Consider the following 25724-nt stretch of genomic DNA (forward strand, 5'->3'; position numbering starts at 1 on the left):
CCGCCCTCGGGGCCGCCGCCGGCCTGAGGCGAGCGCCGGGTGGCGGCGACACCCGCAGACGGCCGTCGGCGAGGGGGCGAGGCCGCCAAGGCGGCCGTTGGCGAGGGATGTGGGCGGGGCCGTGGGCGGGGGCAGTCGGGCGGGGCCGGAAGTTCCGGGTCGGAGGGGACAGGAAGTCGGGACGTGGCCGCCGCAGCGAAGCAGGAGGCGGAGGGCGGGAGGCGGCGGAGGAGGAGGAGGGAGGATGGCGGTGGTGCTGAGCTCGGACCGGCTCGAGGTCTCGGTGGACGGGCTGACGCTGAGCCCCAACGCCGAGGTGCCGCACTGTGAAGCGCGGCCGGGGCAGGGGGAGCCCGCGGCGGGGCGGAGCCGAGCGGGCCCCGGCTCCCCGGGCCAGGCGGAGGCCGGTGGCGAGGCGGCGGAGGAGGCGGTGCTGAGCCCGGAGCGGCGCTGGGGCTTCGCGCTGGAGGAGCTGTACGGCCTGGCGCTGCGCTTCTTCAAAGGTGAGGCTGCCCGGCGACGTGGCCCGCACACCCCCCGCCGGGACCGGGACGGCTAGGCGGGAGTCGCCGCGTCCCGGGAACCCCCGGGTGGCGGCATCGCCCGCCTCCCCGCCGAGCCGGGCTCCGGGGCGCGGGTGGAGCCCCGGATCCCCCGAGAGCCGTGGGGGGCGGCGCCGGCCCCGCCCGCGGCCCTCGGGGGTCGGTGTGCCAGGCGCGGCGGCGAGCCGGGGCGAGCATGGCGTCACGGCGGTCGGAGGTGGCTTCTGGGGGTGCGCTTTTTCTGGTGCGAGAGGTGAGCCGAGGCGGGCGACCGGGAGAAGAGCCGGAAGGTTGCCCCGGGCCACGGCGTGCCCGCTTCGCGGCGCCGCGAAGGCATTTCCGAGGGTTTGCGCCACCCGACCTGAAAGCAGAGCAAAAAATATCCTTGCTTGTGGCATGTGAAGAAAAAGCTCGCAAACGTAGGCGAAGAGTGTTCTCTTTGAGTGTTGTCTGGTCTGCTGACAGCCCGGATACTGGTGTGAGATGTCGTGCTATCTCCGCAGGATGCTAACTTAAAGTCTGGCTTTGCTGCTTCATGTGCCGTCGTGCCTCTAGCTGGCAGCCGTGCTAGGGAGCCATGAAATACCCAGGGTGTAGACCTGGAGCGTTTGTCTTGGGATCCCCTGTAGCCAGGTTTGCTTCTGCAGGAAGCTGGAGGTACCTTGTCACACTTGCTTTCCTCAAGAGGAGGAAATCGACTGTGTGGTTTTGGAAGAAGAGCTGCGTTCACTGTAGCGTTACATTGTGCTACAGCATTTGAGCACCTCGCAGCGACGTGTCGCTCTGCTGGCTTTCAGGCGGCCGCTGCTTAACACAGGGCACAGAGCAGGGAGTCTAGCAACATGCCTGCACTAGGGAAGATACAACTTTGTACTTGGAAAGGTCGGTCTTGTGGCGGTCAGTTGTTAGACGACCCCCCAGGAAAGCTGCCTCTTCTGAGAGCAAGCATACTGGCAGGTGGAAACTGTGCTAGAAGGACAAAGTTGTCTGTTTTCTTCACTTTGGCTGACATGCACCCTGATAGTTGTTAGGAGCATTTAAGGCCCTAAGCAGTTTTCTTGAGCCCTGGTTCTTTGACGCTGTTCTGATGCCCTTCCACAAAGCAATTTTTTTGTTAGCATGCTAATACAGAGAGATATGTGGTTTTTTTAAGCTATAAGAACCATAAGGGATCATAAGGGTCTTGATTTTTTTTCTTTTTTTTTTTTTTTCTTTCTGTGTCAGAAGCTGCTGCAACCGGGTATCAAGTTGTGGAAGCATTGTAACTTCTGTCTCTTTCTCCTTTCTGTAAAACAAGCTGCTTGAAAGAGTTCTGGTTTGGTTTAATGAGCATTTGTTCTTAAAACATGATGCAGAAAGAAGTGTCTCAGTCAACTGTGGTCTTATTTTGTCTTGGGTTTAATATTCTACTGGAACCTGTATTTACAGTGTAAAAACTACACACTGTGAATGAGTTTATCTACATTATTGCTAACCTATGTCTATTATATCTCATGTTTTAATGAAATTTGTGTTCTACCTTTATCTCCTCCTGCATGGTGAAAAGTCAGTGGAGTGTTACTTGTCTCTAGGTTCCAGTTCCGTGTGTTGTGTTGTCTCAACAGTGGAGTTTTTGTTGCCTTCCTTTTATTAAAAGCTTAATTTCAACACGTTTAACTTACTGCTGCTCTTTTTTTAACCTTCTGCAGTTTCTTGTAATGCATGGTTTTTGCTCATAAGAGGAAAATTTTCCACATTGTATGGAGTTGTCAGACTTTCCAAATGAAGACCTCATTCCTCTAGCCTTACAGCTGGACTAAGTCGCATGAAGTCATTGCCCATATTTTCATCTGTAGTTTTTTGCTGAAAGTGACAAAACACGAGGATTTTTATTTATAGATGTGATGGTGAGTTACAGGAGCTTGTAATACTTGGATTACTGATTCTGCCAGTTTGTTCTATATCTGTGTGGCTCCAAAAATAATTGGTCTCATTTCCAAATTATTTTCATGCATCCACTGTCAAAACAACTGTGGGAGAGGGCATGCTTGTTTAGCAGCCTTGTAGATGCCAAGGAACAAATATGGTTTCCTCCTTTACTTCAAGAAGCAACATATGAGGGATCTGAAGGTTGACCCATGTTAATAGGTCAATGCTGAGATCTTATTTCTGATCACTCTTCTGAAAACTACTGATTTGGAGATGGGGGGGTGTCTTTGAAAAACTTTGTCTTTCTTAAAGCTAGCTGACATCCATGCCTCAGTATATGATATTACCTACTCATACAGCTACCATGGAACAAACAAGTGACTCAGGGCAGCACTTGTTTGGGAGAATGATGGTATCTGGATTAACTGCGGTGTTTGGGATGGAAGGAGCTTGGGTCGGGATGCTAGAGGAGTCCCTGTGCGAGGTCAAAGGGTAAGAAGCAATCGCTAGTTAAGCAGCTTACTTTCTGCTTCAGTGTGCAGACTGAGTTGTCTAGTTGTAATTCATGATGTACTTTCTTCCTAGAAAAGTTGAATCTGATGAAAATACTTCGGAATTGCTTGTTACAGTGACTGCTAACGCTTGTCTGTGGTGGCATATTGCACATAGCAGAATGGCTTGAAGACAAGACAGGGTGGGAGTGCGTATAAACAATGTGAAAAACACAACTGAAACTAGGCTAGGATATTAAAGAGACTCAAAAGCTACTTTATTCTGTCTCCGATAAAGACAGAAGCAGATCTAAAATGCTTGACCCTGGGTCACTTCGACTGTCAGGCCTTAGGCTGTGCAGGGGATGTGTGCTAGCTTTTTTTTCGCATCCATAATGGCTTGTGAAGAAAGCTTTTCAGAATAACAGAGGCATAGGAAATAGATGGTTAATAGTGTTCCAGTCCATTTTTCTGTGAGAAACAAGAGCCTTTTTTACAATATGCACTCTTTCCCTTACTGCTCTATCAAGCCTAGTTCAGGTCGACCGGTATTTTGGCTGCCATTAAGAAGCTGCTCTGCTGTTCTGGATCCAGTGTACAGTGGAGAACACAGTCATGTTACTGAAATGGGTACAGTTCTTTGTCTCTTGGACTGTCTGTAATTGTGTACCCCGGGGCAGCTGGCAGAGTAGAAGTGTCTCTCACTGGCTTATTCTGCTTGTTGAGCTGGTATGAGCTGTGCCAGCGAAGTTAACTTGTTTAAGGTGTAAGCTGTGTCCTGCAGTAGGAGGGGGTGGCTTGTATTGCTCTGCCAGCAAATCTCTTCCAGTATCAGCCTGGCTTTATGGTTTTCCGCATCCTGTCATTGAAATACCATTGTACCCAACCTTCAATATATGACAGTCCCTAAAGCGTTCATGCACTGTCTAAAGTGATTTGCAGTGCAGCACATCTGAGTAGACAGTGTACAAACCATATCATTTTGGTATCTAAAAGCTCTCTTGGTATGTTAAGTATTCTAATTTTGTTTGACTGCTCCAAGTTATTTCCTCTTATCCGAACAAGAATGCATCTTCAACCTCAGCAATACATCATTCTAAATTAATTGTTTGACCTCATCTTTTTTTTTTTGAGGGCTAATTTGATGGCGTGATTGTAATTCGTAAGTTAAGTAGGCTCTTGTTTTCAAGAATATGAAAACCCCTGTAACATATCTACGTTTGATGTGAAGTTGAGCTTTGATCACGTTTAATTGGAAGGGCCGGTTGGTAACTCTTCTGCTGATGTATAACATCTTCAGGAGAGGAGAATTAGGAGTGTAAGAGTGCATAGTGGGATCGGCAGGCGGCAGTTCAGTTCTCGTGCTTCTCAGTTTTGGTCTCGCTCATTAAAACTTTGCAAATGAATAGTATTAACATATGTGACTTCTGCTTTTAAAAGCTATGAAGTGAAAAATCGCACTTCACAAACTGTTTTCTAGCTTCTTCTAGATGACTCAACTGAATGCTATCCCATGGGAGTTAGGCATTTAGAGTGAGTGCAATAGGTGAAGTTGGAGCGGAAGCTGCAGCATGTTGTGCCGTGTTTCTTACAGGGGAAAAAATCTGAAGTTACATGGGAGTAACAGTACCTTGTGTGATGCAGTCTCTTAAGCATGTTTCTTAAACTCCCTTGAGTCTGAGCTTGCGGTTTTATACCAATTCATGTCAATGGTACATAGTGACCTAAGCCTGTTATCTGCTTTTCATTACTAGTTGTAGCTTCATCATTCTGTTGTGTTTGCATGCCAACACAAATGGTGGTCCTCAAGCATACAGTTAATTACCTGTTGCGCAAGGAGGGTCATTAGTGTTTTAAGTACTGGTTTTCTGGGGTATTCAACTGAGTTGCCCTCAATGGATCTCGATTTTGCAGGCATCTAAACGAAGTAGCCACTGTCAAGGAGAGCAATAGTATGAAGAGCTGATACTAGGTGTGCAGGGATTTCCTTTTCAGGGGTGACAACACAGTAACAGTGTGTTGTGGTTTCATGGCACGCATCAGTGAGGCCTGAGCTTACAGTAAGTGGGAGCCAGTCTTTCTCCGTGTTCTGGGTGAACAACTTCATGTCACTAGTGAAGTACATATGTGTATATATGTGTATGTGTATATATGGGCCCTTACTGCAGAATGCCTGAAGCATCGTAGGTCCGTAGCCTGCCTTGTTCATGCAACCATACCCTTAATCACTACTTGAGTTTGATTTGTTAGTGGCCACTGCTTAAGCATGGAGTTCAGTTGACTTGAGGAATTGCCATTTCAGGTGAATGATGGTTTGAAGTATTGTCAGGAAAGAAGTTTCCTAATCTTCTGGAAGAAAGCTGAGCCTTTCTCTGGCCCTGTTGGGTCAGGCATATCAGTGGCATAGGGAGGTTTGTGTAGTTGCTGTACTACTGCTGTGCGCATCCCTTGGATTTCTCAGTGTGTTCCCTAGAGCTCTTTGATGTTCTTCAGCTTCCTGACAGCTGTATTAGATGTGTGGGTAATACCTACTTAAATGGTACGTTCACGGATGCTTGAATAAATTTGGCACTTCTACTTGTCTGGACTCACTAATGCTCTTTTTTGGCATGTTTGACTCTGCAGATGGCTTCAGGTCCTCTGGTTCAGTTTAACAGCAACAATTCCAAATCTTTGAGATAATTATACAGTGTGGTTCATGCTGAAGAATTCAACTGAAAAATAGCTAGTATACAATTTCGCTCTCTTGACTGGCTCCAAATATTTTGCTGAGAGTTTGCTTCTAATCTGCATTATCTACAAGTCACTGAATGCCTGTCTCATATTTTTCTCATCTGTCTGTTTTCCTCTCTTATTTAGCTTGTTTGTTGTTCTTCCTTTGGGTCACCATTCTTCATAAATGCAGGTTTTGGCTTCTCTTGATAGTTGGGGCTTGAGGTCTGACCTCTCTGTTCTGTGAAAGTGCAGATGTGCTGTGTATAGCATGGGAAATGATGGTGTTTTTCCCTTAACCCTCTTCAGAAGTGAGTTCAAATACTGATGATGTTAGCTGGCTTAGGCAGCAGTCTAGTACAGCAAATAGCTATGGTTTTTGGCAGACAACTGTAGGTATACAGGTTGTGCAAGGTAAACTATGCCATAGGGACCCCCTTGAGAAGTGTACTTCACTCAGAAGCCTGGCAAAATTTCAGTGTAGTACCCTTATCAATTAACTTGCTTTTAAGCATGCTGCCCCAGGATATTAAATATGATTTCAAAGTGCATGCTGTTTGTTGAGGCCAATGGAAGTGCTTGCTACCTAATAAGCAAATTCTGAGTTAAATGTGAAGTGTGAAGAATTGAGGAAAAGCCAAAGGGCTCTTTGGGTGGCCTGAGAGCAGGAGACCCGAGACCCAGGGAGAGAGCTTACCAGGACATGGTGATTTGCATCTCTTAAGGATCACAGACTTGGGGTGGGAAGGGACCTCTGGAGATTGTCAAGTTTAGCCCTCCTGTTCAGAGCAGGCTTCTCAGGATTGTGTCTGTTTGGGTTTTGAATATCTCCAAGGATGGAGACTTCAAAACCTCTCTGGGCAACCTGTTCCAGTGCTTGATCGCTCTCACACATACTCACAGTGTAAAAAACAAAACAAAACAAAATTTAAAAAAAGTGACGCCTCTTACGCTTAAGTGGAATTTCCTATATTTCTGTTTGTCTGCTGCCTCTCCTCCTTTCACTGGATACCGTTGAATAGACTCTGGTTCAGTCTTTACATCCCCCCCTTCTCTACTCCACCAGGTATTTTTGGAAATAGATACTTTTGTGGAGGAAAGCTTCTGTTTTTTGAAGCTGGAAGCTATATTTGCTGTAAGGTTGTGTGACACGGGGAGAAGAGCAAATACTTGAGATTCAGGAAGAGTGAAGTGGACCTCTAGGAATGGATAATAAGTAATTAAATGTTTACCTTCCTAATTCTTTGATTCTGGCTTCAAAACGAATGGTGTACATGTAGTGGTTCCTTGTGATGTTTTAACTGAGTAGGTCCAGTAATGTACTGAACTTACTCTGTCAAAAATATAGCTTCTTGCTGTGACCTGCACACACTTTCCCTCTGGGGTTGTTTCCAATTTTCAGAAGTATTTGCTCTGAGTTTCTCAATAAGCCATAGCAGAGGTATTTCCCCTCCTCTTTTGTTCTGAGATTTGCTTCTTTTCCTGTTAATAACTCTATTCACAAGCATCAGCCAAGCAATTTTGCAATCTGTAAATGTCAGCCCTAAAATTTGTGTGTGAATTGGACTGTTCAGTTTGGGGCTGTAAACAACTTGCTCCAAAGGAGAGCTGGAAACTGGTGGCAGCTCTGCCTGCAGTTCCTGACTGCATGGAGAGCAGTTAGTAGTACAGTCATGTGAAATGACTGTTGTTTACATCTGGTAATAGCTTCCTCATTTCAGCCCTTCCAAAAGAAGATGATGCTTGTTTATTTGTTTTCCTGTTCAAGAAAAAGGTCTTTTTCTTAATGAGCAGTGTAGTTACATATAGTGGTACTTGTTTCTTTGATCTGTTTTGACAGCTTAAATGTGCTGAAGTAAGTCCTAGCTGACTAATTCATATATCGTTTTAAATCAATGCAAGTCTCTTCTTACCAGTAAATGCGTGGTGGGATCTAACTGAGGCCGCTCCAGAAGGTGTTGGTGGGGAGCCATTGGAATTCTGATTATGTTCAGGCTTATGTTGCCTGCGTCTCATGGCCAAAACTCTCTGTACGTGTTGGTGCTGATGGAGTCACCTCAGAGGCTTTTCATTGTGAGGAGTTATTCCAGCTGCCTTGACAAAGTGCAGCAATCACATTCCCTCAAGGAAAACTCTCCCTTAATGCTAACTTTTCCTCTCTGCAGTTTTCCTTGCCTTAAACCTTGCTTGTTCCGCTTTCATCAATGTGAAGAGCATGAAAGGAGAGCAATCTATAAAGTTAACATCACATCTGTCTTTGTGGAAAATCCTTCCTATCCACACTACAGTAGACTTGGCAGACACATTTGGATTCAAGTTAAGGCTTTTAAATATTTCAGAGATGTAGATCCATATGGTATGATTGTCCTGGTTTCGGCTGGGACAGAGTTAACTCTCTTTTTAGTAGCTGGTACAGTGCTGTGTTTTGGATTTAGTGTGAGAATGATGTTTTAGTTGTTGCTAAGTAGTGCTTATCTTAAGCCAAGGACTTTTCAGTTTCCCATGCTCTGCCAGCAAGCAGGTGGGCAAGAAGCTGGGAGGGAGCATGGCCAGGGCAGCTGACCCGAACTAGCCAAAGGGGTATTCCATACCATGGAACGTCATGCCCAGTATATAAACAGGGGGGAGTTGGCCGGGAGGCACGGATCGTGGCTCAGGAACTAACTGGGCATCGGTCAGCGGGTGGTGAGCAATTGCATTGTGCATCACTGGTTTTTTTTCTTCCCCCCCCTTCCTTTTTTTGTTATATTCCTTTTCATTGCAATTATTATTATTATATTTCATTATTACTATTGTTAGTATTATATTTTACTTTAGTTATTAAACTGCTCTTATTTCAACCCACAAGTTCTACTTTTTTTTTTTTCCTTTCCTCCTCCTCACCCCACTGGGAGGGGGGAGGGGGAAGTGGCTGCATGGTGCTTAGTTGCTGGCTGGGGTTAAACCACAACAATGATGTTCAACTAATTAACAAATATTTATGTGATAACTTACTAAGATTGACTCAAGGTGGTATGATGAAAAACACAAGTTTCAGCAGCTGAAGTAAATGTGTTTCTTCTGGACAGATCTATATTTTGTTTGAATAGAACTGACTTAATTTGTCTAACCTTTTGTGACTTATCTTTCTTATTCCTTTTTTATGGAGGAAATCATGGTAGTGGTTATACAAAATGCTCTTTGTCATGTGCTTAATCAATTAATCACAACAGTGAAATTTTCTTTTTTTCTACAGAAAAAGATGGCAAAGCCTTTCATCCAACATATGAAGAAAAACTCAAACTTGTGGCGCTGCACAAGCAGGTTCTACTGGGACCTTACAACCCTGACACTTGCCCTGAAGTTGGATTCTTTGATGTGCTGGGGAATGATAGAAGGTAAAAGGGCTGGTGCTCTTGTTGGTCTTAACTCTGCTTTTCCTGTCTGAAGATAACATCATCCAATTTCCGCAGTAAGACGACAAGTATGTGGGTTACCTCGATATGCGTGTATGGTAGTGGAAAGTGAGAGTGTCCTCTTCAAGTACATCTTAGAAATCTGAGTCACAGTTCAGTAAAGGAGCTAACAGAAGATTACTGGGTTTTTTCAACCACATTAGGAAAAGCTGCTGTGCCGACCATCCAATTTCTCATGGCAGTTTAAGACTTGGTTAGCTGTGCATCTGTGTGCAGGCCCATGTTTCATCCGAACTCCACACCTGGGTTACAGCAGGCCAAGCCTTTTGCCAATGGTAGCAGCATTCACCATAGCTTTTGCTAATACCAGAGAGAACTTCTGAAATCAGATACCTGATGCATTCAAACTCTGAGTACGTTTTTGAGATCTGCGCAGTCTCAGGCGTGTCTCTAGAAGTGCAGCCTGAACTGCAAGCAATACAAATGTTCATTGTTGCTATTTCTAGTGTGAAGGCAATATGCAACACAGCACTGGCTTTTCGGAGCTGGACCCAGTGCACTGCTTTTGCCCAGACAGACGTAGCTTTCCTTTAGGAAGAACCAGGCTGTTGCATTCAACTAACTGAAGCACTATAATCGATGGCTGTTATCATGTTTGTTCATCCAGGAAAATGTATGCATTTTTTTCAACAAACTAGAGTGGAAGAAGGGTAAAAAATATTTCAGGTTAATTTGTAGCTGGGAAGTTTTGGGGCATAGTTCAGAATTCTAAGTAGGGTCAATAGTATGTATGAGATTTCATATAAGCACTCAGTTATGTCTGTTTGAAAAAGTTCTAGTGCAGGCAGAAGAGATCACTGTACTGTCTTTGGGAAGAAGTTGTTGGTTCTCTGAAACCGCATATGATAAAGTTTGGTACCTGGTCTCCCAACTTTTTTTTTTTCTTTGAGTTCTCAGAGTTCACTACTGACTTGAACAGAGTTGAGTCTTCTGTTATTTCAGCTGATTTCTCTCTCTCAGGAAGGAATGGGCTGCCCTTGGAAACATGTCAAAGCAAAAAGCTATGACAGAATTTGTTAAGCTCCTGAATAGGTGCTGCCACTTGTTTTCAACATATGTCACTTCCCACAAGATAGAGAAGGAAGAACAAGAAAAGAAAAGGTAATGTTTGAGTCCTTTGGTGTTGTAGTATATTGAGTGTATAACTCTTGACCTATGGACAGTGTCACAGCTAGCTTAGGTTGAAGTTGTCTTGGGAAGAGAAATGCTTGAAGTTTAGGTGGCTGTGGTACCATTTGAGCTCTTTAAGCCTTTTTACTTTGCCAGTAATGAATGATTGTTTCTGAGGTGAAGACACCTAGAATATAAGGAGTTTTTAAAATATTGCTGACATTATCTGCTTAAGAAATACCTGCTTCACAGAATGTCTGCCCCGATATGTCTGTGGACTAAACGTATACAGAACATGAAAATGTCAGGTGTTTTAAACTCCTCTTCTAGTATGGGTTAGCAACTTGACAAAGGCTATTTTCTACTATTGTTTACATATCATGTGATTATTAAACTATAGTATCCATGTAATTATTGAACATATGTTAAAGCTTAGAAGATGTGTTTAAGGTTCCCAGGCAATTTTTTCTACTGCTCTCTGCTACAGGTAGTATAGTAACAGGTTAGAATTAATATCAAATTATAATACAGAATTTACACTTGTCATACTGCAGAATGCAGTAAAACTAAACAGTAATACGTTTTTTTTCTTGTGTCCAGTAAGACACTTCTCCAGGCCAATTTAAGTGGGAGGAGATGATACCAAACAAAAAGCCTTATTAGGCAGGCAAAAGGCAGGTTGCAGCATGTTGAAAATAACTCATCCTAGGATTGTAGGAATGCTGAAATAGCTTATTGACTGGATGTTGCAGAAGAGAAGAGGAAGAACGAAGGCGGCGTGAAGAGGAGGAGCGTGAGCGTTTACAAAAAGAAGAAGAAAAACGTAGGCGAGAAGAAGAGGAAAGACTGAGAAGGGAAGAAGAAGAGAGGAGGAGAATAGAGGAGGAACGACTTCGGATGGAGCAACAGAAGTGCGTAGCTGAAACAAACAACACTTCAGAGAAAATAACTGCCTTGCAATTGAGACAATTGTATCTAAATAGTTATGCTAGAATTGAATATGCTCTGAAGTTCAGAGCACTTGAGTCTGGCAGTGACATTTGCATGCTTAGTTAAGAGGGACACAGTTTGCAGAGAATGATTATCCTAACGTGTTATTGTATGCAGTCTTCTCAGATGAAAGTACCAGAGAAGCTTTGTTTAAAGAGAAGCTCTGGAGGTTTTTGGGTTCAAGGGCTGCACCTCATGAAAACTTGTGGCTCTGCTTCTTAAATGATTAATACTGCACTCAACTGAGCAGAGTTAAGTGTCCAGCTGAAAGTGTTGTTTGAACTGTGACTTAGAAGTTTCTGGCCTTTCACAGAAGGCGGAGCCTTGAAAAAAGGATAACTGCAGTTCAGTGGGGTGTTATGAATGCATGGCTGAAATTTTCTAACTTGGTAGTCTTAACACTACCTCCTTAAAGGTGCTCCCTTTCTAGGAAGTGTGAAGTGTGTGCAGATCTCATTTGTACACTGGCAATCACTGGATCTTACCACCTTTCTAAAGGAATACAGAATTTACGTTCAAATGCGCTTAACCTGTTTGTAGCCTGAATTAAATTGTTTACTTAGAATATACAGCTCTGGTTATGTTTCATTGTTCCCATCATATCCAGATGCTGAAAACATGGATCTAGCTTTGCACACATAATATTTAAGAGAATAGTAAATCATCAAAGCTGTTCCACGTTAGTCAGCAACCATTTTCCATAATAAAAATGTCTTCGCAGGGGGTGTTTCTGAAGTAGATCCTGCACTTGCTATGTAGTGGTTTTGAGAAGGGAGCAAATAATTAATCCACAAGTTTTACTGTTTGTTTAACATGGTGAGAGCCAGAGGAGTGTAAAATACAGACATAAATGAACAAAGAATACAATAAAAAATGTTGCACAGTGCTAGGTAACAAGAAGTGTGGTATGTCTTGAAGTTGAGTGGGGTTTTTTACATGAATAGCAGTTGTGTATTAAGTGGTTGTAGCAGGTTACAGAGATAAAGAGTTCAGACAAAAGGAACATGGATATGTATATACAGGCCGAGTGTATTGAAACTGGTCATAGTTTGCTGAAGAGTAGTAAATCTTGCCCTTTAGGATACTAAACCAGTCTAATACTGGAGCTTTTAGAGGATGATTTTTGGGGAAGGAAAGAATTACTCCTGCATTTGTGAGATACTTCTTTCTTCCTCTGAAGCATCGATAGCTGGTCACTGATGGACATAACATGTGAGACAAACCCTGGATCCAGCTAGTAATTTTACTATATAGTTTCTGTCAGCCTTTTGGAGAGAGGAGAAAAAATGAGCCTGTGCATAAGTAACCGATGTGTTCCTCATGAAGTTTCAGCAGTTGAGTTTATTGGAGGTGCAGATGCCCTATTTGGCAGCATTTTTTTCATTCCTGAATTAGACCACAGTCAGTCGTACTTTTCATATTTGTTTGCATACTGTCCTGGGAAATTAAGATAGTAATGTGGTGTGTTCTTCTTAGATTTACCAAAAAGCACTGGTGTGCTGAACCACAGCAGATTTGTTCTTATCAGTATTTGTAGTAGGGCTACTAGAAGGATGGTTTTGCATGTTTTCCGGAGGAACCAAATGTGGGTTTTTTCCCTTGCTTGTTTGAGAAATTTAGTCATGCATTTTTCTAGCACTACCTCTTTATCAGACTACAGATTGAGAATTATGCAAGAGCTCTTGTTTTTTTAACATTTGATGTTTTCAAACATTGGGTAGAAATTGTTGCTCCCTTCTTTATATGCTGAGAATATTTTTTAGGCAAAATTCACATTTGCATTACCTCTGGGCTCTGCTCTATTATGTAGATTTGTTTTAATTGGTTTTTGCAGGAATTGAATTAACTGTCTTTGAGGCCACTTAAATCAGTTAAGTACAGGGATTTCCCCAATACCCTCAGCTGCTTGTAATGTTCATACTCTCCTCCCACCAATCTAGGCAACAGATAATGGCAGCACTGAACTCCCAGACTGCCATTCAGTTCCAGCAGTATGCAGCCCAGCAGTATCCGGGCAACTATGAACAGCAGCAGATCCTAATTCGACAGCTCCAGGAACAGCATTATCAACAATACATGCAGCAGTTGTATCAAGTCCAGCTTGCACAGCAACAGGTATGGCCGACCAGCTGAGAAACTTAGATTTTATGTCCCAGGCTGTCTCTGGGAGATGTTAACTTGTCTGCCATTATCTCCTTGAAAAGATGATTGCTACAAGGAGAGATCGTGTCCTAGTGACTAATGCTGCTTCAGATTCAAACACCAAAGCCCCTTTATTTAATCTTTTTGAGTAGCTTTCTGAAGCAGCTGTTAGTTAAGAAAATTCTAAGCAGCCTTTACTAATTACTTGGTTCCATATTATTCTTGGAGACCGAATGTAAAGCACTCTGCTGCAGCATCTATTGTGTGTGTAGTTTAATGGGGGTACACACCAGTGCATCTGAGCATGAACAAGCCTATTCAAGTGAGTCTCCATGTAGGTATCACACCTGCAGATCTGTGCAGAGCAGCAGGCTTTGGTCAGCCATGTGTTTCCAGCTGAACATGCATGCAGCACTGTCACATCACTACTGGGTTTGAGATTGCTCCTCCCTGTCAACTTGAGCACTACTGACTTCTCTCTCCTTTTGCATCCATTGTCTGACATCAGTATCTAATTAAGTTGCTTGCCTGCAATAGACTGGTCGTGATTTGGGTGGGCGGACAGACTTTCATATTTCTGGTAGCAATGGGTGGCAGTTGTACGTTACTTCTTTGCAAGGGTTTTGCGCCTGGGCTTGAAAGGCTACCCCTCTGTTTAGGGGAATCTTGCATCTCTGGCAAATGTGCTGTATTCACATCTCAAGCTATTTTAAAGTTCAAGGACGTCCATCTGTAACTGTCTTAAATAAATGTAAGCCAGGCTTCAGACTCTGTCTGACCAATCTGGGCAGGACCTGAATCTTAAATGGCCTATAACTGCCAGCCTGAGGTCTATTGTTCTTGTGCTAAAGACTTAAAATTCAGTAACTAATGTCCTGTTAAGTCATTTGTATTTTGATGAGGCTGATGCCCTCAGCAAAGAACTGTCCAAGGAAGGAAGCCATGTGAACACATGTGGCCCATGTGAACCTCATGATGTTCAACAAGGCCAAGTGCAAGGTCCTGCACCTGGGTTGGGGTGGTCCCCAGTATCAGTACAGACTGGGGGATGAATGGATTGAGAGCAGCTCTGCAGAGATGGACTTGGGGATGCTGGTAGATGAAAAACTGGGTACAAGCTGGCAATGGGCTCTTGCAGCCCAGAAAGCCAGCCATATCCTGGGCTGCATAAAAAGAAGTGTGGCCAGAAGGTTGAGGGAGGGAGGTGATTCTCCCTCTCTACTTGGCTCTCGTGAGACCCCACCTGGAGTCCTGTATCCAGCTCTGGGATCCCCAGTACAAGAAAGACATGGACCTGTTAGAGCGGGTCCAGAGGAGGGCCACAAAAATGGTCAGAGGGCTGGAACACCTCTCCTATGAAGAAAGGCTGAGAGAGTTGGGGTTGTTCAGCCCAGAGAAGAGAAGGCTCTGGGGAGGCCTTATTGCAGCCTTTCAATACTTAAAGGGGGTTTATAAGAAAGATGGAGAAAGGCCCTTTTTACCAGGGCCTGTAGTGACAGGACAAGGGGCAATGGTTTTAATCTGAGAGTGTGGGTTTAGATTGGACATAAGGAAGAAATTTTTTTACAATGAGGATGGTCAGACACTGGATCAGGTTGCCCAGAGAAGTTGTGGATGCCCCATCATTGGAAGAGTTCAAGGTCATGTTGGATGGAGCTTTGAGCAGCCTGATCTAGTGAAAGATGTCCCTGCCCATGGCAGGTGGGTTGGACTAGATGATCTTTAAAGGCCCCTTCCAAACCAAACCATGATTCAATGGAGTTGAAGTGGTATAGGAAAGTCAGAGGCTTCCTGCCCTGTTGTAATTACTCTGGAAGCTTAATGACACCTTGGTACTAACGCTTTGGTGTCATAGTGGTAAGCAAAAGCTATAGTCTCATCAGTCTTGTCCTCGATGCCTTCTGTAATTGATACTACTCCCTTGAGACTGAGGCGTCAGAGACGCTGCTGCCAATTTTCTTCAATGCTATCAGCACCGCTCCTTTCAATCATGGCTGTCTGCTTCCTACATACAGAAGACTAATGCCCTCCAAGACCCGGGCAAAACAGCCTTTCCTTTATAGTGGCTTACAAAATAGTAAGTCTGCCAGGCAGTGAAGCTTATCTTTCAAATCTCTACTGGGACAACTCTTGTAGAGGAAAGGATGAAAAAGAAGGATGTAACAGAGCTAAAACTATGTAATTCTACTTCGGACTTTCCTGAAGACTCAGGTAGCCTCTGTAGCACTTCTGAGGAATACTTTCCTTTCAGATGCCTGCAACTCAGCTGCTTTGGGATCTATTAGTGCAGTTAAAAAGTGCTGTTCTGTCATGGTTGCTTACAGATCAGCTTATGATACAATTAATTTTGGAAGGGCTGTATGCAATAGTTTTCTAGAAAAGTTCTCACCACTTTACGTTGTCTCAGTGCATAGAACTGCTGTAGTACAAAGTGGGTCTGGGCAGCATCTGTACAATTGCTCAAATTTGAAATCTAACTAATGTTTGACTGTATTGTCTTCATACTCCTTCAGGATACCTATATTCCATTCATTCATCAAAATCACGTGCTTATTAGGTTATTCTTTAAAGAACAGTACTGTCCATTATACCTTTTCCCTGTCCCAACAAAAAAAGCTTATGTAATCTCTCCGTACTGATAGCTAGGGAGAGGGAATAAGCCTTGAAGCTAAAGGGGTAATGCGTCCTGCTTAAATCCAAAAGGATGGTTGTTAGCTTGTATAATCTTGTTTTAGGTGTATTTAATCCTTTGCACAGGGACAGCATGATAAATTCTGTCTAAAGAGTTTCAGTGTACATAAGTCATGTTCTAAAAGCAGCACCTCTGAGCTTTAATAACTCCTCTCCCAGACCACTCGCAGTCCGTGTGGCTCTTACGCTTCCTGCTTTCATATTAAATAACTGCCTTTGGGTGTCCTGGATTTAATAGAGAACCCTGTTGAGCAAGTTAACCGACAAATTGGCAAGTACTTAGTAGACCTTAAGTACTTCCAGCTCTTCTTAGACCTGGATGAGCTCAGGCTAGAACCCTTTCAGCCCACTGGTAAAAACCAGCAAACAAGTCATTGCTTTCAATTTTGAAAGAAATGTTATAGGAATTACTGAAGTGCAGAACTTCCATAGTTAAGTGCAAGAGTTTATTGTGTGTCCCCTAATTAACTTGATAGTTGAATCTTTTTGTTCAGGTTGTATCCACCAGCTTAGAACAAAGTGACTTTGCTTCCCCTGATACTAAGTACCTGTACTTCTCACTAGTTAATGTGTGCTGCTTCTGGTCTTTTGTGTCAGGCCTCCTCGTGGGGTGCAGGGGGAGATTTTTTTCTTTAAAGTGTCTTTATACCTTCTGCTGGAAGATGGAGACATCTTGGGAGGTTTTGGTTTTACTTGACTTAATTTCTGTCATTTTAGGCAGCCTTACAAAAACAGCAGGAGGCAGTTGTGGCAGCGACAGGGACACCTCTGACTACCGCATCGAAGGTGAATGCACCTGCCCCAGGGGACACCCCATCTGTTAATGGGCAGGCCAGTGCACATGCAGACAGCCCTGAAAAAGAGCTGGATCCAGAGGCTTTGGATGAAGCACTGGAGAATGGACCAAAAGGTAGGACTAGCTAGATTCTTTAATTAAAAATAAATAGCGGAAGCCTTTCTTAGGATTCAGATGTCTTAACTATGGTTACTATGGCTCTTTGCTTGGCTTCATTGGGCTATGCAAGAGCTAGGTTTGATTCCTGGGTCCGCTTTATCTTAAGGGAGAACAATATTGCACAGGCAAAACTCATCATTCGGGGGAGGGAAAGAGGAAGCAGCAAAAGCATTTCAGCAAGGTGGATGAGATCCAGAACCTCCTTTCACTCTTGACTTGAAGGAAGGGAGCATAAAAGTTCTAGCAGAAAGCTGTTCTGTGCAGAAATATGTTCAATCTTATTTGAACTGAGGTCAAAACTGAGTGATTTAGCCTTGCAGATTAAAATAAAGCCTAATCCTTCTTACTCTCTCCAAATGCTGCGCTACCTGTGGCTTAGCCCTGTCCTATGTGCAGTCTGGACTGCTGTCCCCTCACATTTCCCACCTTCTTCAGACAGCTTCTAGGAAGCTGTGGAAGTGGAGCAGTAAGAGTAGCCTCCCAGTGGCGCTCTCATCGCTGGTATTTCTGGGTGTTACCTCTATAGTTTCATCCACAATTAGTAGTCCTCAAAAGACTTGCTTGGATCCCAGTATGGAACCAACACTAGCATGGTCCCTGTCTGCATACTGAGGTGTTCAGTTATTTTAGCTAATATTTGACAATTTCTAGGCAAATCCACAACCTCTGGTTCTGTCACATTAAAGATCCTTTCGGTGAAGGGTTCTGTGCAATGTAACCCCATCACCTGTAGCAGTACATCTGCCTTCTGAGTCTTCTCTGCGTAAGCGTTGTTGGTTTAAATATGGCGGATGGGTGAACTGGTAGGATTTAAGTGTGCAGTGTTGTATCTAAACTTGCACTGCATTTCATGCAAGTTTCAATTGTCAAAAGATGTTTCTTCACTGTAAAATAAATAATAAAATTACTTGGAAGCAACTCTGATGCTTGTGGTCTTCAGATGCCCCTAAGGCACACTTAAGTATGCAGCATAAATAACTGAAACGAAGCTTAACTGGAGAATTTCCTCCCCTCTCTCCAGATTCTGTTCCAGTGATAGCTGCCCCATCGATGTGGACACGACCCCAGATAAAAGACTTCAAGGAAAAAATCCGGCAGGATGCAGACTCTGTGATCACAGTGGGCCGCGGAGAAGTGGTTACAGTTAGAGTACCAACTCATGAAGAGGGGTCTTACCTCTTTTGGGAGTTTGCTACAGACAATTATGACATTGGTTTTGGGGTGTATTTTGAATGGACAGACTCCCCTAATACTGCAGTCAGTGTGCATGTCAGCGAATCCAGTGATGATGAGGATGAAGAAGAAGGTAAGCGTGCTTATTTATATAGACTGCCAGTCCTGCAGGGCTTGCCGTGCGGGAAAACCCAACTGATTGCCTTGTGTCATCAGCTAGTTCCCCCAACTTCCATCTAGCTGGAATCTTGTCTTCAATTTTGAATAGGAAGTGCAAATCTGAAAGTAACTTCAGTCACTTCATTTGGTCACAGATAGGTTAAAGCAGTTGAGGGTGGGGAAGTCCTTTTCCTAAGTCTTACTCTTTAGTGTGCCCTCTTGTCCAATTCAGCTATTCAGTAAGCTAGATTGAAACCCATGCCACAATAGAGCATAGTGAATCTGCACACTGAAAACCTTAAGAAAAATCCTGCCCTGATGTTCATGAATTTTTTTCTAGGGAGGAAGTTTCCTTGAGGCTTCAGCAAAACAACTGAAAAGAGCAATTCCTGATAGTGGACAGGACACAGGTCACAGCCTTTACCTATGGGGGAGTCTAGCATACCATCAGAAAAAAATGTTTTGAAATGAGCATGTGATTTGCTTAGAAGGAACTGCTCTGACGTAGGAAGCAGTGGCCTTCTGGTTATTACTACTAAGTAATCAGTATAGTATGTCAGATCAGTAGCAGTCAATGTGGGGTAATGTCTTAATGAAAACTAGAGCTTGGCATCTCTACAAACTGAGCCAGCTGTGCTGGGGAGATGGGTGTGGTGAGTTTTAATATCAAACTGTAAAATTCATGATAAAGTGAGCACGCTTACTGTTCTTCCTGCTTTTGAATGCTTTAGCCGCAGCCTTGGTATGAACCCCTTCGACTCACCTGATTTCTAAACTAACAAAGAGTGCCTTGTCCACTACAGATCAGTCTGACTTTCTCTTGTAAAGCATCCACCCATGTTAACTGACACCTTTTTTTTTTTCCTTGCAGAAAATACTAGCAGTGAAGAAAAAGCCAAAAAGAACGCCAACAAGCCTCAGCTAGATGAAATAGTGCCTGTGTACAGACGAGACTGTCACGAAGAAGTGTATGCTGGCAGCCACCAGTACCCAGGGAGAGGAGTTTATCTTCTTAAATTTGACAACTCCTACTCTCTATGGAGGTCAAAAACAGTTTACTACAGAGTTTATTATACTAGATAAAGGTGTGGCTGTGTCTGAGGCTGGGCTGTGCAGAAGATGTCATTTTATTTGGAATTTTCTTCAAGCATAATGGATCCTTTTGAGTCTGTGTTTTATCCTGTCTGTATCTGTATGGTTTGTGTGAACTTTAACAAGTAGACACTGGGATCTTCCTGCTCCATGACACTAATGCATATTGCATTGGGCTTAACACAGGATCTCCCTAGCCCTTTGGGGTATTGGAGTTAACCAATGGAAGTCATTGGCTCCAGTGCTAAGGTCACATCAGTTGCATTTGTTAAAGCCTCATGAAAAAGAGGGAGGGAGTTGCTTGCTCACTGGCTGGGTGATCTGATGTTTCCAGGTCTGGATGCTTTGAATAACTTGTCAACAGTTAATTTAAAGGTCCCATCAATAACTGGTAGATTTGGATGCAGTTTGCTGTGTAGCAAGTTTCTCTTAACTGTAATTGAATGTCAGATTTTTACACCATTAAAACTTGAAACTTTAAGTTGATGCAGTTTAGAAACAAGTTGTCTCGCTTCTGTCCTCATCAAAGAAGAAACATTCAGTTCCTTAAACCAGTGTAGTGGCTAAGACAAGGATGAACGGCATCCTGAAAGTACAGCAAATAACCTCTTCTGAAGATGTAAACTGAATGACAATTAAAAGTATACGTAACAAGAAGAACCTTAATCTCGCTACCCTGCTGCTAACCCTAGAATAAAAAAAGTCATTTTTGAGGCAATTGACTTTGAACGAGGGCACAAACTATTTCTAAGTTTGGTGGGTTTTTAATGGGGTAGACTTTAAAAAAAATATATATCTACCAACCTGAAACCAGTTTTCTGCACAACGTTCTGGTTTGTCTGTTTTTGTAAAACCTGAATAAGCACGTTGTGCATCTGAAGAACAGTAAGTCACTTTGATAAAGTATAGGAGTTAATGTTGCACTAATTATGGAGATCACTGCCAGTCCATTTTAGTCTGAACTGGTGATACTTGGGTGCAAACTTTCTGCTTTAATCTGTAACTGTCCGCAGAAAGCCAGAGTGCACATACAGATACTTAATAATGTAGCTTTAATCTCAATTTCATATGGTTTGGTTGGGGCATTTCATATTTTGTATAATGGAAAAAATGCAGGTGGCTACTTGACTTGAGGCTGCAGTAAGAATCCGCTCTCCCTGGAGCCCTGCGCCCCAGGGGCGATGTGTTGCGATGACTTGCGTAGGTGCTCTCTGCATGGGTAATGCACTTTGTTACTGAAAGAAAACGGTTACTTTGGGTCTCAGATCAGTTCCTGCAGTAAGACTTCCATTGATTAGCTGCAGCATGTACAGTTCCACGGCAAATGATGTTGAGTTTGCGGGATTTGTTTGAATAATCAGTTTGTACATACATTATACTTTACTTTTCTCATACCAACCATGGAGATACTTCTCCTAGAGTGCTTAACTTGTCATCTTGCATTTGGTTCAGCAACACCGTACCAGCTTATAGCTAGTTAGTGCTGCTTTATCCAAAAACACTGTACGATGTTCTGCTCTTGTGTACATACAGTATATAAACCATGAATTTAGAAAATACCTTGCTTTTAAAGAAAACTGTATTTAATGTAAAAAAACTTTTAAAAAGGCAGGCACTAATATATTCCGGTCTTCAATTTAAATTTTTTTGTCCATACAAAAATGTTACGACTTTTTCCTCTAAGAATATCTGTTCTTGGGAGCGGTGTTTGTCGCTTTAAATGGCAGCACTTACTGTCATGTGTTGGATGTTAGAACTTTTACGTTTTCAGACTTTTTTAATTGCCTCTGGCTGTTGATTAGTACAGTACAAGTGCGATTTCAAGATATCTTGAGATAGTATTTAATCCTGATTAAAATACATTTATCTGTAATGCTGTTGGCTTTTTATTAATTTGGAGACCTTGGCATTGCTGTGTATGGCTATTCAGCTAAGATAAGCTTGTCATCTTCCCTCTCATTTTTAAAAATTCAGTACCATGCTAACACTGTGGTCCTAGCAGCCAAATCACTTGGGCCAAAGGCTCTGCATGAGAAGTGTCGCTAGCTTGCTGGATGAGGCCATCTGTCAATATTAGAAGAGCCCAGCTTGAACAGCATAAGCGCTTTGGTTTTTGAAAGGGTAGCAGAAAGGGTTGGATGTGGGCAGCTAAAACCTGTAAGCTATTTTCTGCGTAGGAGAAAAGTGCCTACCTTTTCCCCCTGAGGCTTAATGAACCCAGCCCCAAGGGGCAGTAGGGGCTAGCTGCGTTGTCCTGAAAAGCCCTTGGCCCAAAGGGCAAGAGACAGCAGGACCATGCATGGTTTAGACTGAACAAGAAGAAAAGCAAGAACGTAGAGGCAAAAAGGCAAGTTATGCTAAGGTTTCTGTTGGCCAAAATCACCCTTTGCTGCTTACCTGCTACTAGTAAGTAGCTTATCCTGGAGCTGAGGCCAGAAGCGGGTTTTGCACTAGTTTTTGATCTGTGGTCCAGGTCTCGTTGGCCCCATCTGCCCCCATAGACAGTGGCCTCTCAAGCTGGTGCTTCCAGATCTCATCGGGGGAGCAGAAGTCTCGTCGGTGAGAACAAAACAAGTGCTGCGCCCTTAGAAGCAAGATGGTGAGAAGTTCAATGTACCATATAGTCTGGGTATGCTACAAACTAGTTTCAAGTGAAATGTGCAAGTGCATTGAAAACCAAATTCCAGTACCAAGCCTACCCCAGCTGGACCTATTTTACCTGTCTCATGCATGTATGAATTCCCCTTTCTCCAATTAAAAGTGAAGCACTATTCCTCACAGCTCACCTAAGGCAGCTCTCTTCCACAAGAGCGTTACCGTAAACACTTTCTGAAATGAACTGAGTCACTGGCAATAAATCTAGGTGATGCAATGTAAACAGGTTGACAAAGCTTGGTTCCAAATATACTGGTCCTTTGAGAAAAGCTAAATAAGCCGAGGGACAAACCGTTGTTAGAAATGACGTTGTTTTCAGAAGCACTGTCAACATGGGTGTTGCTTGTGCAGCTGCTTCTTCGAGGCAGTTGTGTGGGAGATACCAAGGCAAGGTCTTCCTTGGCTCTGCTGTCCCAGAAGGATAAGCAGTGCAATTGAAACAACTTGCTAATTAAGCCACTTGGCGGCTCTAGGAAATTACCCTTGCCTATCCTCTTTGCTGTCCTTCCCCACCCCTTGGCTTTTAGCACTTTTGGCCTTGTACTTTGCTTTGTAAGTCGCAAATTAAACACTGTGATTTAGGGCGGCTGGATGCAACCTTTGAGGTAACTGTAATGGGCAGGGTCATAAAAATCAGTCGTCTGCTGTCAAAGGAAGTCTAAGGAATAGTTTAGCCATTTAACCTCCTCCAATTTATGCAGTTGCTTTAGAAATTGTAAGAGTAGGCTGCGTAGACCTGTTGAAGTACAAAGAAGCAAAGTAGCCGTCCTTCACCCAAGTGCTAGCCACTTCTCCAGGCAGAGTAACAGCTCAGGGCGGTTGTTAGCCTTATTAATCTGAAAGAGCAATGTGAAGGCTGCTTTCTGACAGCTTGGTGCTCTCTTCTTTCTAGCACCAGATCCTGCGATCCCCATCCTCTTCTTTCCACCCCCTGCTACATTTGCAGTGAAAAGACCACGAGGGGAAGCTGGAAAAAGCCCGCTCAAGACCTCTGATCCCTCACAGCCTGTTTAACTCACATTCCTGGCCTCTGGGTTCAGGTCCTGTAGCTCCTGCCCTTCCGTGAGCTCCTCTGCCACGTTTGGCTGCCTCATCTACACACTATGGGGACTGGGCCCGCACATTCCATACACGTGGTGCTGCTCAAAGGTGCCAGCTAGAGCAAGAGCCCAGCTAACATGCATGTATCTCCAGGATTGGTGGAAATTACAGCTTCTCTCTTGCAAGCTGCTACTTCCTAGCTATTTCTGCTCTGATCTCCCCCATTCCACCTCCCCCCCTCCAAAACACAGTTCAAATTAATAAGCCCAGCTCCTGTTGTTAGTTCATTTGCAGACCAAGCTCAGTGGCAGGAGCTTTCAGCTTCCACTGCCAGCCTATCTGTGCTTTCACTCCTGCTTGCTGTATGGGAAGGCAGCGTACAAAAGGGAAAACTTCTGAGGCTGAGTCTCTGCTTTGCTGTGTGCCGGTGGAAAGAGATTTGTCGTAGAGATGTGCAAGTCCCTGCGGTAACGTTGGTCCCATGCTCTGCGACAGCAGCTTGCTTGCATTGGGCTCAGGTGTGCCAGCAGTGTTTGCACGGACAGCCAGTTTGACAGGGCAGGTTACAAAAGTGAGCTACGTGCTTTTGGGTCCGTTGCTTAAAAAATAAAACTTCTAACCTCACACCGCAGCTACATCCAGCACCACGTACTGGAAGATTAAGCAAAGCATGAAACAGTATCCCAAATCTTTCCCCAAATACTGCTCATCTGAGACCTGTCAGTTGCACATCAAAGGCTTTTCAAAGGTGTTTCATTGAAACAATGTCAGATTGGCTTAGAGAAGTATATTAAACCATTTGGATTAGTATTGATATTGATATAGGTATTGCAGTGCAATATAGATATTGCATATGCAAAGTTATCATTTGGTATCCTAAAATAAGAAACTTGCAAGGAACGAGGAAAAACAAGGTGACACTTGTTCTCTATAACAAGTTCTCCTCCTGGCCTCTACTATTTTCATCTGGTACCATCTCTATCACGAAGCTGGTGAGAAACCTGCACCTTTTAATTAGGGGGCTCAACACTGGCACACCTAACTGGTGGTCAGATTTGGGGAAGTAATCCCTTATTTCAGCCTACACTTCTCCTCTTGAGTTTAGAGCTTTCCTTGGTGTTGGACTTCAAGTTTCATACCTTTTTGTTTTAAGGGAGCGGCTGCTCGGTGATGGTCACTGTTCTCACCTGACCTGGCGGCTGGTCTGTGCCGGGGCCCAGGAGGAAGCTTGGTGTTATCCTTTGCAGTGCATTTCAGCAAAAATACCCCTTGGCTGTGCTCCCCTGATGGAGTAGCTGATCTGAACGAAAAAAGCCCATTCCCTTGGCCTGGCCAGTTCACCGCTCCCCTTCCCCAGGGCTATTTGAGCTCCTGTGCCACCCTGCCAGGCCAGCTCGTGGCTCGTCTCCCGCTGTGACTGCATCCCCGGCACAGCAGGGATGTGCTGGGGAAGCGTGACCGGGGTTGCTGGCATCTCATCTACCCAGGGAAGCTCAAACCGCGGGCTCTCCCCCGGCACTCTTGATGAACTGTGGGCAGGAGGGCTGCCACCGCTCACCCAGCGAAACAAATGCTTGGCTTTCTGCCACCATTTCGTTAGTAAAATGCCTGTACAGCCATTAAGCTATGGCACAGGATGCAGGGGACAGAGTTTAGGGCATGTGGGAACAGGCTCTGCAGCACTGAGGGGCAGCTCTGCCCACGCAGCCGTGGGGAGCCCAGCGAAACCCTCCTCCGCCCCAGGGCTGGGCATGGGCCTGTTTGGCTGTGGCTGCTCATGAAACTGGCTTAGCCGTGGCCTTCAAACCCTTCCTGCACCCCACGAGCAGTCAGCTGTGACCCAGGCTTACTTTCTAGACCTGCCTGGATAGACCTTAAGCACCGCCTTGCTAGGGAAAAGTAACTCTGGAAATTACCACGAACTGAAATTAGAATTAAGACAAACTCTGATATTTATTGCATATTGCAGCATCACACTGAGAAAAGCCCCTGCTCATGCCCCTCCTGCGAGCCCGGCCTCCGAGCCATGGGGCTGAGCCCATGCACCTCCCTACACCCCCTGCCCCAGACAAGGGGCAGCGAGGGCTCGGTCCCCCGGCCACGTGCCCCTGCCCTGCAGGGCTGATCCCCTCTTCGAGGCAGGGACACTTCAGCTTTATGGGAGACGAACCCCGTTCCTCCTCATCGTCAGGTTTTTGTATCAGATGAAGCAAAACAGTCTTTGTGTCTCGGCTGGCACTCTATGGGTGCTCAGAGCCGAAGGGCGGCTCCACACCGAGGAAGAAAAAGCTGTCTCCAAGCTAATATAAGCCACGCAAGGTCTTTCTGCCCTTTGCAGGGCAGCCGTAGATTGCATCGGAGGGCTTCAACAGTCACTTACTGACTTGATTTCTCAGGCTCTTATCGTTGACACGTGCTGTAAAACACCAGGAAGTTATTTGCAGCCTGCGTCAGGATAGTCAAACAAGATTGCAGAGTGAGTGCAGAGCAACTAGCAGAGCTTTATGTGATGCTTGTAAAATTTGGTTCTGGTTTGCAGAGAACAGAGGTTTTTAATGTCTAAAAAAAAAAATGTCATTAAGCCTTGGATTGCTTCATATGCACGGGG

The 25724-nt window shown here is 44.3% G+C and overlaps 2 protein-coding genes across 2 annotated transcripts in view; one reads left to right on the forward strand and one right to left on the reverse strand.

Moving 5' to 3' along the window:
* EPHX1 (epoxide hydrolase 1) overlaps nucleotides 1-25724 on the reverse strand; it is a 330376-nt gene that overhangs the window by 148212 nt on the left and 156440 nt on the right. The window lies entirely within an intron of this gene.
* On the forward strand, nucleotides 245-21293 carry ACBD3 (acyl-CoA binding domain containing 3). Its single transcript, XM_050895059.1, has 8 exons — nucleotides 245-503; nucleotides 8889-9030; nucleotides 10069-10209; nucleotides 10971-11129; nucleotides 13149-13323; nucleotides 16759-16951; nucleotides 18018-18302; nucleotides 19200-21293. Exons 1-8 carry the CDS (start codon nucleotides 245-247, stop codon nucleotides 19409-19411), a joined length of 1566 nt encoding a protein of 521 aa, XP_050751016.1. The 3' UTR covers nucleotides 19412-21293.

This window comes from Gymnogyps californianus, chromosome 3 (genome assembly GCF_018139145.2).
Source record: "Gymnogyps californianus isolate 813 chromosome 3, ASM1813914v2, whole genome shotgun sequence".
Classification (NCBI taxonomy): Eukaryota; Metazoa; Chordata; class Aves; order Accipitriformes; family Cathartidae; genus Gymnogyps; species Gymnogyps californianus.

Bases quoted from the DNA above. Each gene is read 5' to 3' on its own strand.
- ACBD3 (XM_050895059.1), top strand. From the start codon at position 245: ATGGCGGTGGTGCTGAGCTCGGACCGGCTCGAGGTCTCGGTGGACGGG. The intron at 504-8,888 runs GTGAGGCTGCCC...TTTTTTCTACAG, and splicing joins GGCGCTGCGCTTCTTCAAAG to AAAAAGATGGCAAAGCCTTT. The intron at 10,210-10,970 runs GTAATGTTTGAG...TGGATGTTGCAG, and splicing joins GAAGAACAAGAAAAGAAAAG to AAGAGAAGAGGAAGAACGAA.